The following is an 18,909-nucleotide window of genomic DNA, read 5'->3' as shown; positions in this document are numbered from 1 at the left end:
ATGGGCGCCGGCAGTTGGAGTATGCGTGGGGCTGACGCGGAAATCCGAATGGGGGCAGCGGCTGGGCCCGGCCGGCCGGCGTGGCTCGGCTCGGTTCGCGGCTTGTGAGGGTGGCTCGTGGGGCGCCGCTGGTGGCCGGCTCCTGAGCGAGGGGCGGCTGTGGCCTGCTTCCCCCTGCCCCCGCGCCATGAAACCCGGCCCGCGTCGCGGCTGTGCGCCGGTGGCCGCGGCGCTGGTGCTGTGCGCCGCCCTGCTGCCGCCCCCCGCCCGGGGCGCCGGGCCGCGGCCCCGCCAGGCCTGCGCCACCTGCCGGGGCATCGCGGACCGCTTCAACCAGGTGGGCGCGGCCGGGGGAGCCGCGCGTCACAGGGACACGGGGGCCCACGGAGATGGAACCCAGGCGTCCGGGGCCCCGAGAGCGGGGCAGGCGCCCAGCCTGGTGTGCCCTCCTAGAGCGGAGCCTCGCTCCAGGGGTCCGGGGCTGCTGGCGAGGCAGGGGCGGTCCGTGCCTCACGCTGTGCTGCGGCGAGAGGCTCCCTTCGCATCTCTTCTTGGGGCTGCTGAGCTAATGGGGTTTGAGACTTCAGCACATCGGGCAGTGAGTGGTTCATTCTCCGCCCGGTGTGATGCGCCGGCTGCGGGAGCGACTCTGCTCCGGCTCTTTGTTGTCACCTTGGCTCTTCTGTTCTATGGATGCGCGTGTGTGTGTGTGTGTGTGTGTGAGACGCTACATGTGGGAACGTTCATCCGAGTGTTGGGGTAAAATTCCGGCCCCATTGAACTCCATGGCAAAACTTCCAGTGACTTCAGTGAGGCTGGGACTTCACTCACGTTCCCATAGGGCAGCCAGGAAACCAATCTTAATAAAGGTTTCAGAGGAACAGCCGTGTTAGTCTGTATTCGCAAAAAGAAAAGGAGTACTTGTGGCACCTTAGAGACTAACCAATTTATTTGAGCATGAGCTTTCGTGAGCTACAGCTCACTTCATCAGATGTATATCTTAATAAAGACTATTCCAGAACCTTATTATGCAAATGACAATCTAGGCACCAGGTACTATTGTAACTTACTTTTTTTTTTTTTTCATCTCTCTTCTAACCCCCCTCTCTTCCCCCATTGCCTTTCGTCCCATTGTTTCATGTAACATTTGATGGTAAGCTTCAAAATCTTGTTTGTTAGGCACCTATCACAACTTTGCATGTTGTGAAAGTTATAAATATTACTTTTTTCCCCTATTACACTTAAAATGTGATTACCTTTTCAATAGTAAAGGTCTACACGGATAATTATTTCAATAAAACTTATTTTTAAAAAGTATTTTGTTTTCTGTAGGGATTGGCGGATACAGCAAAAAAGAATTTTGGTGGTGGGAACACTGCTTGGGAAGAGAAAACACTATCCAAGTATGAATCCAGGTACAGTATATCTATGAACTTTTACTTCGTGACCAAGCCATGTTTCTCATTTGCCATAATGTTATAGCAGTCTGTACAAAAGCATAAATATTGAACATATTTTTTGTAGAATAATAAAATAAAGCTATGTGTTTTTAATGATTTCTGATCAAATACAACCAATTTGATATTTCCAGGGATATTAGCAGTTTTTGGTGAAGACTACAGTCCAGTGTTTTAACCCTCTATCTGATTTTTACCAACAACACCAAAAACTAGGCTCCATTATCTCACGCTGTTGAAAATCTTGTGAGGTTATTTAGCCATTTATTGAGTAGTTTGTTTGTTTGTTTTTCTCTGTCAGAGCTGTCATAGGCTTGATTTTAATCCCAAGATGCGGTCATATTTGTTGCATTAGAGTTTGTTAAATAATCAGTCCCTAAATGCCTGCACTATTGTAGAATGTGGTGGTGTTTTAGCAGTGTTGGTCCCCGGATATTGGAGAGATAAAGAGGGTGAGGTAATACCCTTTATTGGACCAACTTTGACAGACAGTAATCCAAAGGTCCAGACTTTCTCCCTGTTTCAGTGCTAGAACAGTTTATGCTTCACCTTCCCATTTCTTGCATATGCAGGATTAAAAAAAACCTGCCAGTTTGAATTGCATTCTTCTCCCAATCTGCAAATTCAGTATTGAATTTTGGTCTCTGAGTAATAAGATGCTAGCGTGAAACTTCTAGATTTGAGTAACTACCAAAGCTGTGGATTTATATTGCTTGCCTGCATCTGATTTTACTGATAAATATAAGTATCTGATAATTATTTAAAAATATTGTGGTTGAAAATTATTTCTTTTTTGCCTTTGCAACCCACTATCATCTATAAATATAACTGGTAAAATTAAAGTGGTTCTTGTGATTTTGTTCTTCACTGGTGCTGGCTGCTTAGTTGATGATGCAATATTAGCTAACTCTTAATGCTTCTGCAAAAGTTGTTTTGTTTTGTTGCTATGTTTGGGAAGTGGCCCAAATCACACCACAAAGTGATCATGTAATAAAAGTTAAGAGGTTGGAGTCTAGATACTCAGTGATCGCATACCATTCTTAAATTAATTTTAAACTTGTAACTTTTTTCCCTTCTAGCGAAATCCGTCTTGTAGAGATCATAGAGAACCTGTGTGACAGCAGTAACTTTGAATGCAACAACATGGTAGAAGAGCATGAAGAACATATAGAGAACTGGTGGTTCAAACTGTAGGTAACAAAATCTCTAATGAGGTCTTTATTTGTGGATAAATATCTAAGAGGACAGTCCATCTTTACTAAATCCTGTGTCTGATCAATAAGAACAGCTCAGCCTCACTTTTTTTCCCCTTCCTCGCTACAATAACTCAGTAAGAAGCTACTATTTCTTTCTCTGTGTGGTTTCAGAGTAACAGCCGTGTTAGTCTGTATTCGCAAAAAGAAAAGGAGTACTTGTGGCACCTTAGAAACTAACCAATTTATTTGAGCATAAGCTTTCGTGAGCTATAGCTCACTTCATCGGATGCATAATGTGACATTATATACACAGAGACCATGAAACAATACCTCCTCCCACCCCACTCTCCTGCTGGTAATAGCTTATCTAAAGTGATCACTCTCCTTACAATGTGTATGATAATCAAGGTGGGCCATTTCCAGCACAAATCCAGGGTTTAACAAGAACGTCTTGCGGGGGGGGGGGATAGGAAAAAACAAGGGGAAATACGCTACCTTGCATAATGACTTAGCCACTCCCAGTCTCTATTTAAGCCTAAATTAATAGTATCCAATTTGCAAATGAATTCCAATTCAGCAGTTTCTCGCTGGAGTCTGGATTTGAAGTTTTTTTGTTGTAATATCGCGACCTTCATGTCTGTAATTGCGTGACCAGAGAGATTGAAGTGTTCTCCGACTGGTTTATGAATGTTATAATTCTTGACATCTGATTTGTGTCCATTTATTCTTTTACATAGAGACTGTCCAGTTTGACCAATGTACATGGCAGAGGGGCATTGCTGGCACATGATGGCATATATCACATTGGTGGATCTGCAGGTGAACGAGCCTCTGATAGTGTGGCTGATGTTATTGGGCCCTGTGGTGGTGTCCCCTGAATAGATATGCGGGCACAGTTGGCAACGGGCTTTGTTGCAAGGATAGGTTCCTGGGTTAGTGGTTCTGTTGTGTGGTATGTGGTTGTTGGTGAGTATTTGCTTCAGGTTGGGAGGCTGTCTGTAGGCAAGGACTGGCCTGTCTCCCAAGATTTGTGAGAGTGTTGGGTCGTCCTTCAGGATAGGTTGTAGATCCTTAATAATGCATTGGAGGGGTTTTAGTTGGGGGCTGAAGGTGACGGCTAGTGGCATTCTGTTATTTTCTTTGTTAGGCCTGTCCTGTAGTAGGTGACTTCTGGGAACTCTTCTGGCTCTATCAATCTGTTTCTTCACTTCCGCAGGTGGGTATTGTAGTGGTAAGAATGCTTGATAGAGATCTTGTAGGTGTTTGTCTCTGTCTGAGGGGTTGGAGCAAATGCGGTTGTATTGCAGAGCCTGGCTGTAGACGATGGATCGTGTGGTGTGGTCAGGGTGCAATCTGGAGGCATGTAGGTAGGAATAGCGGTCAGTAGGTTTCCGGTATAGGGTGGTGTTTGTGACCAATGTTTCCTAGCACTGTAGTGTCCAGGAAGTGGATCTCTTGTGTGGACTGGACCAGGCTGAGGTTGATGGTGGGATGGAAATTGTTGAAATCATGGTGGAATTCCTCAAAGGCTTCTTTTTCATGGGTCCAGATGATGAAGATGTCATCAATATAGTGCAAGTAGAGTAGGGGCGTTATGGGACGAGAGCTGAGGAAGCGTTGTTCTAAATCAGCCATAAAAATGTTGGCATACTGTGGGGCCATGCGGGTACCCATAGCAGTGCCGCTGATTTGAAGGTATACATTGTCCCCAAATGTAAAATAGTTATGGGTAAGGACAAAGTCACAAAGTTCAGCCACCAGGTTAGCCGTGACATTATCGGGCATAGTGTTCTTTGTCCTTACCCATATCTATTCAGGGGACACCATCAAAGGATTTAATAACATCAGCCACACTATCAGAGGCTCGTTCACCTGCAGATCCACCAATGTGATATGTGCCAGCAATGCCCCTCTGCCATGTACATTGGTCAAACTGGGCAGTCTCTACGTAAAAGAATAAATGGACACAAATCAGATGTCAAGAATTATAACATTCATAAACCAGTTGGAGAACACTTCAATCTCTCTGGTCACGCAATTGCAGACATGAAGGTCGCTATCTTAAAACAAAAAAACTTCAAATCCAGACTCCAGCGAGAAACTGCTGAATTGGAATTCATTTGCAAATTGGATACTATTAATTTAGGCTTAAATAGAGACTGGGAGTGGCTAAGTCATTATGCAAGGTAGCCTGTTTCCTCTTGTTTTTTTCTACCCTTCCCACCCCCCCACCCCCCGACATTCTGGTTAAACTTGGATTTATGCTGGAAATGGCCCACCTTGATTTTTATACACATTGTAAAGAGAGTGGTCACTTTGGATGGGCTATTACCAGCAGGAGAGTGGGGTGGGGGGAGGTATTGTTTCATGGTCCCTGTGTATATAGTGTCTTCTGCAGTTTCCACGGTATGCATCCAATGAAGTGAGCTGTAGCTCACGAAAGCTTATGCTCAAATAAATTGGTTAGTCTCTAAGGTGCCACAAGTACTCCTTTTTCTTTTTTCTCTGTGTGGTCACTGATCAATTAGGATTATGGAATCAGGGTAAACTGTGGAGAAAGTGCATAGTGTAGCTATGAAATTATTCTGAGGTTATTTTATATTTATACTGCACCTCTCATTCCAAAGGCTCTAAAAGCACTTTATTACTCTATACACAAAGTATTATGAAATGCAGCAGTCTCTGGACTGAATGGTAGTACCCAGTTGGCATGCGGTACAGCAATGAGGAAAGGTAGACATTTAGCTAAGACACCCTGGCAAACCTTTTTTCTTATTAAAAGTATCTTGAGTTCTCTGTTCAAGTACCTTGTGCAAAAAGACCTAGCTCTTCTTAAATTTTGAAAGACTATTCACAATAAATAGCATATTGTTCTATTTACCTTTGTATGGATCAGTTACTAGATCTATGAGCCTGTGGAGTTTCTTGTTGTTTGTCCTATATGAACATTACCTTAAAGACACAGGCAGTGTGTACATACTGCCTCTTTTTGGTTGTTTTCCTGGCTTACTAACTCACTGTATAGAAGGTTGATGCTAATGTGAGTCCAGGGATTTGATCCCTTGTGAATTTGTAGCATTTTTCTAATAGTCTTTGGTGCAATCCCATGGTTTGTTACTGTTCCCATCCTGATCAATGGTTAAGACTTCTACGTACTACTGTAATATAAATAAATAAAAATCATACTCAGTGAGGATGGCTTTGTAGGATTCCATATCTCTTCCATAATTCCAGATATTTTCTCAGTTTACAGGTAAAAAAGTAGCCCCTCTAACTGCCAGTTTTGCCAAATTAACCTGGGATTAGTAGGCTAATTATGCTTGTATTATTTCATCATGTACTCCAGCACATCCCTACAGCCCGCCACTTCCCGCAGCTCCCATTGGCTGGGAATGGTGAACCGCGGCCACTGGGAGCTGCAGGGGGCTGTGCCTGCAGAAGGTCAATGTCTGCAAAATGTCTCGTGGCCCGCAATCAGCTTACCCTGATGTGCCGCAGGTTGCCCAGGTTTATGCTATATTCCATACCTTACGAAAAAAATTAGCTGGTTGGACTGTTGCCTCACTGTTTACCTTTCCCCGTATTTTTTAAAGTCAGGGGATATGAAATGAGAGCTACAAAAACTCTTTAAATAATGAAAGGTGTGTAATAAACAGAAAAGGTTTAAAGTAATTTGGTTTTGGAATACCATCAGATTCTGGAAGGCTTCCAGAATTAAGGCGTCACTGAATTAAGATAGCTCTTTCCATTTAGAAAAGGAGTACTTGTGGCACCTTAGAGACTAACCAATTTATTAGAGCATAAGCTTTCGTGAGCTACAGCTCACTTCATCGGCTGTATAACAGCCGATGAAGTGAGCTGTAGCTCACGAAAGCTTATGCTTATGCTCTAATAAATTGGTTAGTCTAAGGTGCCACAAGTACTCCTTTTCTTTTTGCGAATACAGTCCAACACGGCTGCTACTCTGAAATCTTTCCATTTGGGAATCCAATTAAGATAATTCAGTGACGCCTTCCAAAAAGAGCTAAGATAGCTCTTTCCATTGTTGACAGAAAAAAATTGTGATACATTTTAAAATTATTTAATCCATATGTTTTATTTTTGTTCTGTCCTCCAAAACTACCCTTCACTTTTTTTATAATATTGTCAGCCAAGGTGAGACGTTTGCCCATGCACTACTCTTAAGAATTGTGTTTAAACATGTATATTTCAAACAGAGTTTTGTTGAGTTGTGTGATGTGCTAGATACAGGAATCTTTACTCCTCCTTTTAAGAAATTTAATGTCTATTCTACAGAAAGAAGAAGTATCCTGACTTGTTTAAATGGTTTTGTATAGAAACTACTGAAGTTTGCTGCCCTGCTGGAACATATGGACCAGACTGCCTTGGTATTCCTTTAAATTTAGAAAATATTACCGTCATTTTAAACCCATGAGTATGTTGGCTCTGTTTTATCCAGTCATCTAATGCTTGTCTATCGTGAACCGCTTTGTAAAAATAGAACTTTGCTGGAGACTCCATCTGACTTAATGGGGGTCCAGATCAAAAGAGGTGAGAGGGAAATGGTATCTTGAAGTGGAGCTGAGCAGGCAGAATCATAACAATGAGGGTTCGTGTCCAGATACCAGGGTGATCTATATACAATAGTAGTATAGTAAATAGCAGGAAGCGTGTGCACATATGGCAGTAGCTAGTGTAGCTGAAGGTGGAACAGCAGTTATTCATAGATTCATAGATATTTAGGTCAGAAGGGACCATTATGATCATCTAGTCTGACCTCCTGCACAATGCAGGCCACAGAATTTCGCCCACCACTCCTACAAAAAAAACCTCACACCTATATCTATGCTATTGAAGTCCTCAAATTGTAGTTTAAAGACTTCAAGGAGCAGAGAATCCTCCAAGTGACCTGTGCCCCATGCTACAGAGGAAGGCGAAAAGCCTCCAGGGCCTCTTCCAATCTGCCCTGGAGGAAAATTCCTTCCCCACCCCAAATATGGCGATCAGCTAAACCCTGAGCATATGGGCAAGATTCATCAGCCAGATACTACAGAAAATTCTTCCCAGTTGAGAGGCCAGAGACAGCGAAGCATCCTGGAGGCTGCTGGGGAAGACACAGGCAAATCCACAGTTGAGGATCGGGTGGAATGGAGAGGAGGAGAAATGGGAGGGAGGCAGCTGGAGAGGTTTAGGAGCAGCAGCAGAGGAAGCACAGTCGCTAGGTGATTCTGGGAAAAGAGTAGGGTGGGAAGAGGAGTGGGTTAGATCAAAAATTGACCTCTCCTATAAGTAGTGCCATTAATACCTGTCTGCAGTTTCAATCTGATCACTCTTCAGAATCCGACTATCTTTTTGTTAATTGCTAAATAGACGAAGCCTAATTAAATGAATTCCAAAGTACATGAAATTTGTCTTCCTGAAACACACATTCATTTAAGACGTGGAATTAACTTAGTCAAAACTCCAGTAAGCAGATAGCACAGACATAGCTATTTCATACCGGCGCTGGTTGGAGTTAGAATTTTTGAATGTGTATGTGCAAGTGAGCAAAGGGTAGGGTCATTCCTCAATCTAAGCCTCTTTGCTACCTTTTTTCAGCAAATCTATTTTCTTACATCTATTTTTCAAGAAATGATCTAAAAAGAAATTCAGCACAACAGGTAAACTCCAGATAACTCTAAAATTCTTATGAAAACCAGTCTTTATCTGAAACACATTATTTTAATGTCAGATGTCCCTGAGACACTGATTATTGGCATTGACCTGTATACTGACGTACAAAAGTAAGACCCTGTCATGGGACTTTTTTTGGGTTTCAAGAGTAGAACACAACTTATGAGGAGGTTCTGCACATGATGTGATCTTCTAGTGTGAAAAATAAATTCCCCCCTCACTTTTTATTGGCTAATTTGGGAATGGGTGGAAGGAGATGGGTAGGTCTGGAAGAAGATAGAAAATACTTCTGTTTAGAATGTCAAGGTTTTTTTACCCCATAGTAATGAAAAGTTCTAAGTTATAATGTTTTAACTCTCTTTGTAGCATGTCGTGGTGGATCAGAAAGGCCTTGTCATGGAAATGGTCACTGTGATGGAGATGGCACTAGAGGTGGGGATGGATCATGCAGTTGTAACAGGGAGTACACAGGAGAGTTTTGTCTAGACTGCGCTGATGGTTATTACAGCATCCTGAAAAATGATACACATTCAGTTTGTGCAGGTAACTAGCATTTGCTTTCATCTTTGTATAACCCTTTGTTAGTAGTTAAGAATTCTAATAAATAAAATATCTTAGAAAATTGTGCAAGTAGAGGATATAGGTAACAAGAAATGAGGGGGGGGTAAATCAGAATAGTTAGAATAGTTAGATTACGATTATGATCTAAAGAAATGTTATCCAGTAGTATCAAATCCTAATGCTGGATGCATAGCATGTTTCACCAAGCCTTTTGAGGCCAGTACCATCTCAGGTTGTTGGATCCTAAAGCAAAATTATGTGCTAAAAAAAGTGAAGTTTGCTGATTCAGTAGGTAGCACTGCTCTGGGTTAGTACTAAACTAGTGCCCCAACACTGTGCTAGTGAACAAAGGGTTGCAGGAATTGCTATATTTCTGATAAGAGGTGAAATTTGGTTCTAACCACTTCCAGTGATCAAATAATCTCATGGCTCTCCTCTCAACACAAGGGTGCCAACCTCTCTGTACTTACTAAATTCTAATGTGGGTAACTACATTCTGTCCCACCTCTTCATTACGCTTATGCAAAATACAAAAACAAAAAACCCAGCTAGTTGTATAGTGTTGCTAGTTAAAATGCGTGCTCTCTTCCACTCTGTAGATGGTCAGATTTTGGTAGTGTGTGTGGTTAAAACTAAAATAATATATATGATCAGAATAAATCTGAGTTTTTTATAAAGAATCATATTTATACGTTAATGTGATCAGGTAATTTCTGGTCAATCCTAGTATTTGGTTGCCTGAAGACTTACAGTTTTGAAAGAAAGTCTAATTTGTTTAAAGCATAAGTTAATGTAGCTCTAACAGCTCAAAATCTTTTTCTAGCTTGCCATGATGCTTGTAAAACTTGCACTGGCTCAACTGACGAAGACTGCAAAGATTGTAAAGAGGGCTGGATCAAAAATGAGGAAGAAACCTGTGTGGGTAAGCAAGGTCTTGTCCATGCTAACACAAAGTTAAACACATTTTAAAAAATAGTTGAAGTGAACATCAATAAGCTTAGACCACATCAATCTGAAACCATTCCACTATAAGAGCATTTATGGTATCCTTCTGAAAACTAGCTCAGATGTTTTTCTGTGATTTATGGTGGTCTCTTGATTCCTGACTTGTAACATCATGCATGGCAATACCAGAAGGATATCTTCCTTTTTCTCAATAAAATGCCTTTCAACAGCATAACAAATGTTCAGTCTGAGATATACCAAGTAATCTGAACTGAAAGCTTGCATCTGTAATCCACTGAACCACAAATGTAGATACATCAAATATCGCGTTGCTGATAAACATGGGTACATTTGAATACTAAATATTTTTAATTAGTGCTTTAGAAATACCTTGAATGGCATCATACTATGTATTGTGGGATTGCCTAAGAACTTTTAGAAAAGTTATGCAGGTCCGCAGATAGTTCCCTCTAAGGTGTGCACCTGGGTGGCCGGACATGAGAGAATGAAGGGCCACCCACCTAATTAGTGGAACCACGCAGGCGTGGCTTCGCTACTTAGGTGCCTGGACCCTGGAAAAGACGCACATGTAAGGTGAGGTGGTCGCCTTGGGGGGGAATAGAGGGTAGGTGGGAGGGGGAAGTGGGGTGAGAAGAGGTGTGTGTGTGTGTGGGGGAGGGGGGGGGGGATTTGGGACGCGAAGGCTGTGGCAGCCAGAGAAAGAGGTGACTTTCCCCAGCTCCAGGGCTGTGGCTGCTGGGGAAAGACCCTCTCCTTCCCAGCCACAGCTCAGGGGCTGCCATGGCAGGGGAGAGAGGGCACATCTGCTGCATTAAAAAGGTAAGACTACTGATATTAAAAATATGAGTGTGCTTTTATTTATAGAACAAAAAAATTGTTTTTTTATTTTTAATAGCGCTTTTATCCAAATTGCTTTACAATAGTTAGCTAACAGCACAAATGACATTTGGAAAGATCATTAAGTGGTCCACCAAGACCCTCAGAAATTTTCAAGTGGTCCACAAAAGTTTTTTTGCAATCCACTGGTATAGAGCAAGTCTTTCAGTACTACTTGTAGCTGCCCGAAGTAGGTGGTATCAGGACATTCTGGATGGTCTCTTAATTCTCAGTACTACAGAATTAAATCTACAAATTTACACTTTATCAGTATCAAGGTTTAGCAGTAGTAAGTGGATCAGATATAATTACCACAAGCCTTTGGACAAAAAAACAAAGAAAACTTGTGTGGATATGGCCCCTTTAGAAGTGACTGGCATGAAAGCTAGAATACAATCAACAGAATTACAGCTATTGTCTATACTTGTGTAGGTAAGTGTAGAACACCGTAGGAAAAGCACCTGTACAAGTTACATCAAGGAAATAATAGTTATGATGTAAGCAGCAGCAGGAAGAAGTGGGCAGCAAGGATGACCCAAGTAGCCTTACTCTGTCTGATTTTTAGTTGAGTGGATTTGTACCCTTTCCTTGAATTTACAACCAAAATGAGCATGTACTTGGCTTCCTAAAGTGGCATTAATGTTCAACATGGCTTGTTAATCAAACTTAATTTCTTTTCCAATCCTGTGTTGTACTTTCCTCTTCAATCTTGTATCTTTAACAACACCTAGAGCACTTTGCTGGCTTAGTAACATGGGAGCAGCAAAAGCAGAAGTGTTCTAGTGAGGTAGAAGTGACTGACTGAATATTGCAAGTTACATACAGTAGAACCTCAGGAATGGAAGTTGTTCAAAACTTAATGTTTGTAACTCTGAACAAAATATTATGGTTCTCCTTTCAAAAGTTTACTACTGAACATATTGACTTAATACAGCTTTGAAATTTTACTATGTAGAAGGAAAACGCTGCTTTTAGCCATCTTAATTTAAATGAAACAAGCACAAACAATTTCCTTACCTTGTCAAATCTTTTTTTGAATTTTCCCTATTTTTTAGTAATTTACATTTAATACTGTATTTGCGGGGGGGGTTTTTTGTTGTTTTTTTTAAGTCTCTGCTGCTGCCTGATTGCATACTTCTGGTTCCAAATGAGATGTGTGATTGACCGATCAGTTCATAACTCAGGGGTTCGTAACTCTGAGGTTCTACTGTAGTATTTATGTGATTAGTGTAGGAGAATGCATACCTCCAAGTGTTAGACTTGGAAACACATCAGGATGTGAGGTTTTCTCAGTCTCAGTTGCTTTTTATTTAACTTGAAATCATTCCAGTCCAAAGTGTCTGTCTTACTGCTGCTCTAAAAGGAATGAAACTTCATTAGTATTTGAGTGTCAAATATACCTTTTCAAGTTGGGCAAATTAATACTGGGCACTGACTACTTTTTGCTTTCAGGACATTGTGGGCCTGATGCAAACCTATTGGATGGTAGTCTTTCTGTTGACTTCAGAGGACTTGGATCATGACCTGTATAAAGTAGTTCTTACAGAATGTTGAAGATTAACACTTAAACATTATGCTAACTTAACCACATTCCACACTTGTAGATAACCTGTGTCATTTCTTATGTTTCAGATGTGGATGAATGTGCTGTAGAAGCTTCTCCTTGCAAAGATGATCAGTACTGTCTAAACACAAATGGATCTTTTATATGCAAAGGTTTCCTTTCAATTACCTTAACATTTAGAATAATATTTGATCTATATAGAATGGAACAAATTCTGTTACTTTCTTCCGCTAGACAAGCGTGACTAATACAGTTGCTTCAAAAATACCCTTTTTTAATTTAACTATAATTTTTTTCTGTCCTAACCACAAGTTAGAATAAGAGAATTTGCTGTTTTGTGCCCTCTTCCTTTTTTCATATTTCATTTGAGGGATGTTTGTATAGTTGACATCATCTGTAGAGTGTCTTGAAGTTTGTTGCTGGTGTTCAGAATCTGAATGTATTGGTAATGACACATACTGCAATTTTTTTACAGCCTTGTGTACGTCACCATTATAAATCAACTTTGTTTATAAAACACTTAAAGCCTCTTATACTATTTGCAGCACTAAATGATGATATAGTTACCTAGAATACCATTAATTATTTTCAGCTTTTCCTTGCTCTTAGCTTTCTGAAACTTTCTTTATTGACCAAACTTTCTGTGCTTGGTTTCAACTTAAAGTGGACTTTTCTGGAATGCTTGAAGAAAACTAAATATATATATATTTTTCCATTTCACAAAGTCCTCACAATGTAAACTAATGTATTGTTGCCATGTTAAACCCTCACTGCAGAAAACTGTCTGGCTAAATAGTAGAAACTATTCAGCTTAATAATGGGTACCCTCCACTGCCCACAAGGAATGTTTAAATGTTAATATTAACCAGCACAGGCAGTTTCTATTCATGTTTTGTTTCATTTTCGAATCAAGGAAGCTGAATTACCCTCCTCCCCAAAATCCAAATTAAAGATTACAAAATTAAATGCACAACAGTGAAGGAACTAATTTGGAGCTCATCAGGGGCTGTCCTATTGTTCAGTTAAACATCCTTATAACAGTGCCCAGTCCTAATTAGGGGGAGATGGGGAGGGGCCTATAGGTGGTTCCATGTTGAACATGTGAACAAGTTAGTATTGTTTTGGGAACTATAATTTCTTTCACATTTTTCCCCCTCTTTCTTATGTAAATTTGTGATTCAAGATACAATCTTTTCTGTTTACATCTCATCTGCATTCCGGTATTGATTAATAGTGTTTTTGTTTTAGCATGCGATGCTAGCTGTGTAGGCTGCACAGGAGAAGGTTCTGGCAAATGTAAAAACTGCTTGTCTGGATACACAATAGAAGATGAAAAGTGTACAGGTTAGCTGGATTTTTGAGTTACTCTTAATGTACTGTAGTGCACTTGCTGAATCAACATATGTTCCAAAAGCTGGAATACAAGATGGTTTATTGCTGAGTGTCTCTCTTTAAATGTTAGTCTGTTAGAGCTTCAGCTCTTGTAAATGCTCAAAATGTTTCATAAAATAAAAAGCTCAGCAGTCCATTGGTTTTATGTAAAAATAAAGATCCCTTCTAATATTCAGGCACTCTCATATGGCTAAACTGATCTACAGCAAGGCCTAAAAAGACTAGACACTGCTACACAGGGGAAAAAGGTATTGTGTTTAACACTTAGTTTTTTCCTGGTATATCCATTATAGTGACAAAATAACTCATTCAGGAGAGTCAAACATATGGCCTCATGATTTCTGACCTGAATTACTATACATGCTCATGTTATGCAGACTCTAAGCTTTAATTTTTATTAAAAGCAAACTTGCAAATGTGAACAGTGTAGTTTGTCATATCTGCCAGAGTTAGCAGGCAGCCTGAAACAATGCAGCAGACGTGTACTCTCTCTCCTGTTAATCTCATCAGAGTGGCAACTCTGAAGCCCCAGGATGATACTTCGGTGTCTACGTTAATTTTTTCATTGGTTGTTACTTTAGCATTGGGAAAAGAGGTGGAGTGAACCCCTCAAGGGGTGGAAATGGGAGTTGCTGTGGAGAAGGAAATTTGGAGAGAAGAACAGAGGACATACAAAGAGGGAGCAAAACAGTGAAGGGAAGATGGGGAGGGAAGATTAAAACAGGCAGACGTATCGATGGCCTAAAGAGGAGCATTTTCTTATTGAATGTGACCATATGGTACTGAAAAAATAGTTTACTACACAAAGCCTCTGATCTCCCCTTGATGTCTGTGCAAATCTTCTGCTGACATCTGTGAGATTTGCTGTATATTGAGATGAGTACAAAGTCCTGAACTTATCCCACCCCATGATCTACAATCAAACATGGAATCAGCACACGCCTCCCAATGAGTTTGACATCTGTCTGAAGTCAGCAGAATCAAGACAGGTCAGAATCAAGCTCATTCTTGAGACAGAACTGAAAACTATGGGCAGGATTTCTGCCTTCTTCAGTACTGAGGAGAGCAGTAAATGAATATACTAGAAGTGCCTTGACATCCACAAAGGAAGAGAGCAATGTTTGTCTTCCCTTGTTGAAATTAAATGTGTCTTGAAAGTTCTTTGCAAACCCCCTATGTATCTGATTGTTGGACACTTTCGTAGAACTGGGTGCTAGCAGTTTTCACTATAAATTAAACAGTTGTTTGTTTTAAAGCAGTTAACTTTTTTTTTTTAGATATTGATGAGTGTAACCTTGGAGAAAAAGTGTGTGTAAGAGAAAATGAAGACTGTATTAATACCCCAGGCAGTTACACGTGTGTCTGTTCAGAAAGCTTTGAAGAAAAAGATGGTATTTGTGTTCAGACTGTAAAAGCAGGTGAGTGACTTAAAAAAGGCCCTGAAACTAAATGTACTTTAGTACAGCATGCCTAACATATCAGGCTTACAAGGTGTGAATACTCTACAGCTTTGACACTGTATTTGTTCTGAGAGTATCCAGTCACTTCCATTTTCTCATCTGTGGGTGCATGTTATACACATCGATCAGCCCTTAATCTGGGCCTCCTGTTTTACTGTCTTTAATATTAAATTGTTTGTTGGTAGAGAAGGCATTCCCAGATAGGAAGTGTCAGTATTTAATCTTATTGTCCTACTGGTCCGCTTTCTATTTGCTAGTACCTTTCCTTCTACTACTTTTTATTTTTGTCTTCCCCTTGGGAGAGAGCCCCTCTTGTGTAAGGGGTCAAAAAAATCCAAACCAGGGTCTATCTTATTGTTAAACTGGAGGGGATTCAGAAAAGAGCTACAAGAATTTGTGGTCTGGAGAAAACACCTTATAATGAGAGACTTAAGGAGATCAAGCCATGAAGTTTAAAGAGAAGGCTCTGGGGGAACTTAATCAGAGTCTGGAAATACCTACACAAGGAGAAGATCCCTGATATCTGAGAGCTCTTTATTTTGGCAGACAAAGGCATAAATAGATCCAGTGGTTGGAAGTTGAAACTAGAAAATGCAAATTTGAAATAGGATGCGCATTTTTAGATCAGGGAAATTAACCATTGTAACAGATCACTAATGGATGTGACAGATTTTCTGTCACTTGAAATAGTGGTTCTCAACAAGGGTTACCTGTACCCCTGGGGGTACACAGAGGTCTTCTAGTGGGTACATGGACTCATCTCAATATTTTTTTGTCTAGTTTTACCACAGGCTACATAAAAAGCACTAGTGAAATCGGTACAAATTGAAATCTCATACAATGAGTCATTTATACTGCTGTATATGTGATACACTGAACTATAAGTACAATATTTTCTTCCAATTGATTTATTTATAATATGGTAAAAATGAGTCAGTGTGCAATTTTTCAGTAATAGTGTGCTGTGGCACTTTTTTGTATTTTTTGTCTGATTTTTGTAAGCAAGTAGTTTTTAATTGAGGTGAAACTTGGGGTACGCAAGAAATCAGACTCCTGAAAGGGGTACAGTAGTCTGGAAGGGTTGAGAGCCATTGAAAAGATGCTTTAATCTGACCAAGTTATTGAGCTTGATGCCTGCATTACTGGGTGGAAATCTATGACCAGTGATATGGGGGAGCTGACAGTCACAGTAGGTGGTGATGGTCCCTTTTGATTTTTAATCTGTTAGTCCAGGTGAGCCATACTGTGCTGAAGCCCTCCTTAACTCCTTCACCCTTCCTAAGGTCATGAAGGATTGAGCTATGCTTGCCTTCAGTACAATTTTCACTAAATAGCTAAGTTAGCCACACATGTGCAGTCTTCCTTAGCTGTGTTCTATGGGTCCAACCCACAGCCCACTAAAATCAGTATAAATATTCCCATTTACTTTAGTGGGCTTTGGATTAGGCATTTTGAGTCTAACACAGAATAGAGATGTATTGCATGTTCACAATGTGAATTAATGGGGTTATAACTCTGAATGTCACCAGAATGTTCAAAAGGCACTTCTCCTTATTTCCCTGTTAAGTGTTAGTCTCCTACACAGCTGTTTGGGATATAGGTACATTAAGAGTTTTTTATTTTAATTGGAAGAGGGTCTCTCTCCTTGTTATCAAAATACCTAAATTGTTTGTTCTTAAACTTAAGTCAAAATTATAATACAGTGAAAACAAAGGCCTAAAATGGAAAAAGCTATGCTGCTCATATTAGAGTAGCAGCCGGGTTAGTCTGTATCTGCAAAAAACAGGAGGACTTGTGGCACCTTAGAGACTAACAAATTTATTTGAGCATAGGCTTTCCGGAGCGACAGCTCACTTCATCAGATGCATACAGCGTGAGCTGTAGCTCACGAAAGCTTATGCTCAAATAAATTTGTTAGTCTGTAAAGTGCCACAAATACTCCTGTTCTTTTTGTTGCTGGTATTGTGATTGCTTCTGCTATAAGTGTATTCTAATTAAGTCCTCTGGAACTTATATGATATAGAAACACTGGCTCAAGTAAGCACAGGCTCTGTAGACTGGAACCAATTTATAAAGCTAAGACAGGAGACTAATGCAAGCAGGCATCTCCCCAGCATGACTAGACGCATGTTGCTGGTTCTTTCTTGATGGATACTCTTGGGTAGTTTCTCTTAACACAGTAAGTTCCCAGAGTCAAAAGGTGACAAATATGGTCGTACTTATTCTAAAATATAATTAGAGGCTTTATTCTAACTGAGACACTTTTTACAGGAGAAGAAGTAGAGACATTGGCAACTGCACCTCCATCTGCTGGACATGAGGATTTATGATCTGCATTCCAAAGGAAGACATTAATATCTACACTTTAAATTATTGGACTGAAGTGCTGTTTACCTGATGTACTGTGGAAATGGTGTTAAATATGCAGGTTGCCAGTATGATTATTTTGGAAACTGATAGTGATTAATTGCCCTCCCAGCTGCATTTCTTCATTCACTTAAATAAATGCCACTTTTATACAGGTTTAATAAAACCCTCAAACTACGAACCTCACTCTAGATGGATGAAGTATAGAATTTGTTTGAATTGGTATATTTGATTTAAAAACAGTTTATTCTTAAGCAAACTGCCTATTTCTCATTCTAGCATCTGTTAGGACTGATAATCCTTTTTGAGGGGCTTAAGTTTATCCTGAACTTCATAATTCAAACAAAATGGACTGACCATCTGGGGACTTCTGACGTGAATATTTTTTCTATAGTAGAATTTGGCTTTTAGAAACTGTAAAAGGGAGTCTTTTTGGAAAACTCTTGTCTTAAATGAAAGCTGAATGCCTAATATTGCATTCAATAAAGATTTATTTTGACTGGTGTGAGTCTGCAACTTGAGACAATCTCCACGCTTTGCCTTAAATGTAAGTTACTGGGGAAAGTAGATGAAAGCAGAAAGATTCCTTTGCAGTTTCAGTAATGGGAGAAAAGTGCTCTCACTATCTGAGTAAACTTAGTGGCATGTTTCTTCAGAAAGTTATCTACAAAACTAGATGAGTTCAAATTTCTCCTAAATAAAGCGGTTACATTTAAATGTTTGCATTGTAGTAGGTGGTGTATCTACCCAAGGCATGGTCCCTGCACTAAAGAGCTCATAGTTGTAAGCAGCTGCCTCTTTGCAGTTGCTAGAAATGTATGTTTTCACTAGATACTACATAGGCACACCAGTAACTACTTTGCTGGTGTGTATACAGTGCACAGTATATTAGTATATTGCCAATGACAAAGCAATGGGTCATATTGAAACTAATATTACTATTTGTATTAATTCTTCCTGTGGCACTCTTGTCTTTAGTGAATTGTACCAGGTACAGTTTTAGTATGTAAGTATCTGACCTTTTTCATGTGCCCATTGATGTAAAAACTATCTTTAACAATGAGCTTGACAGTGCTAGCATCTTCAAAAATAGTGGTATGAGTTTATATGCCAACACTCAGCACTTGGTAGCTTAAGTGTTGAAAATTAAACTCGTTACTTTACATTTTGGTGGGGGAGGGGGGAGGTTACACTTAAGTGAAGTTTTTTAAATGAGGTAGTGCATACCCTTGACTGCTCTTGGGGGGGAAAAACAGTTCAACTACTGGATTTCTAGAGTATCAGAACCCCTCTTCCCCGAGTCCTAGAAAAGCATCAATGACTGTCTCTTCCTATTGACAAAATAAGTTGCGTTCTTAGGAGGGAACAGTGGGGAAAGATTGATTGGAAAAAGTAAA

The 18,909-nt window shown here is 40.2% G+C and overlaps 1 protein-coding gene across 3 annotated transcripts; it reads left to right on the top strand.

Annotated features, from left to right (window-relative positions):
* Window positions 1–16: 16 nt before the first annotated feature.
* CRELD2 (CRELD disulfide isomerase 2) lies at window positions 17–18,015 on the top strand. 3 transcript variants are annotated; one of them, XM_048836223.2, is made up of 10 exons: window positions 37–337; window positions 1,333–1,415; window positions 2,537–2,647; window positions 6,950–7,041; window positions 8,693–8,869; window positions 9,711–9,809; window positions 12,362–12,445; window positions 13,542–13,637; window positions 14,963–15,103; window positions 17,417–18,015. In XM_048836223.2, exons 1-10 carry the CDS (start codon window positions 188–190, stop codon window positions 17,473–17,475), a joined length of 1,092 nt encoding a protein of 363 aa, XP_048692180.1. In that variant the 5' UTR covers window positions 37–187; the 3' UTR covers window positions 17,476–18,015. The 3 variants fall into 3 exon arrangements, with proteins under 3 accessions (XP_048692182.1, XP_048692180.1, XP_048692181.1); XM_048836224.2 differs by lacking the exon at window positions 37–337 and adding an exon at window positions 458–598; XM_048836225.2 differs by lacking the exons at window positions 12,362–12,445; window positions 13,542–13,637 and having other exon boundaries at window positions 17–337.
* Window positions 18,016–18,909: the final 894 nt, after the last annotated feature.

Source organism: Caretta caretta, chromosome 1 (assembly GCF_965140235.1).
Source record: "Caretta caretta isolate rCarCar2 chromosome 1, rCarCar1.hap1, whole genome shotgun sequence".
NCBI lineage: Eukaryota > Metazoa > Chordata > Testudines > Cheloniidae > Caretta > Caretta caretta.
Note: the sequence above shows the minus strand (reverse complement) of the source record. Positions and strands in the feature narration are given on the sequence as shown.

What these genes read in the sequence shown, in the direction of transcription:
- CRELD2 (XM_048836223.2), top strand. Translation starts at nt 188, where the DNA reads ATGAAACCCGGCCCGCGTCGCGGCTGTGCGCCGGTGGCCGCGGCGCTG. An exon ending in ATATGGACCAGACTGCCTTG is followed by an intron (nt 7,042 to 8,692) that starts GTATTCCTTTAA and finishes CTCTCTTTGTAG; the next exon opens with CATGTCGTGGTGGATCAGAA. An exon ending in TACACATTCAGTTTGTGCAG is followed by an intron (nt 8,870 to 9,710) that starts GTAACTAGCATT and finishes ATCTTTTTCTAG; the next exon opens with CTTGCCATGATGCTTGTAAA.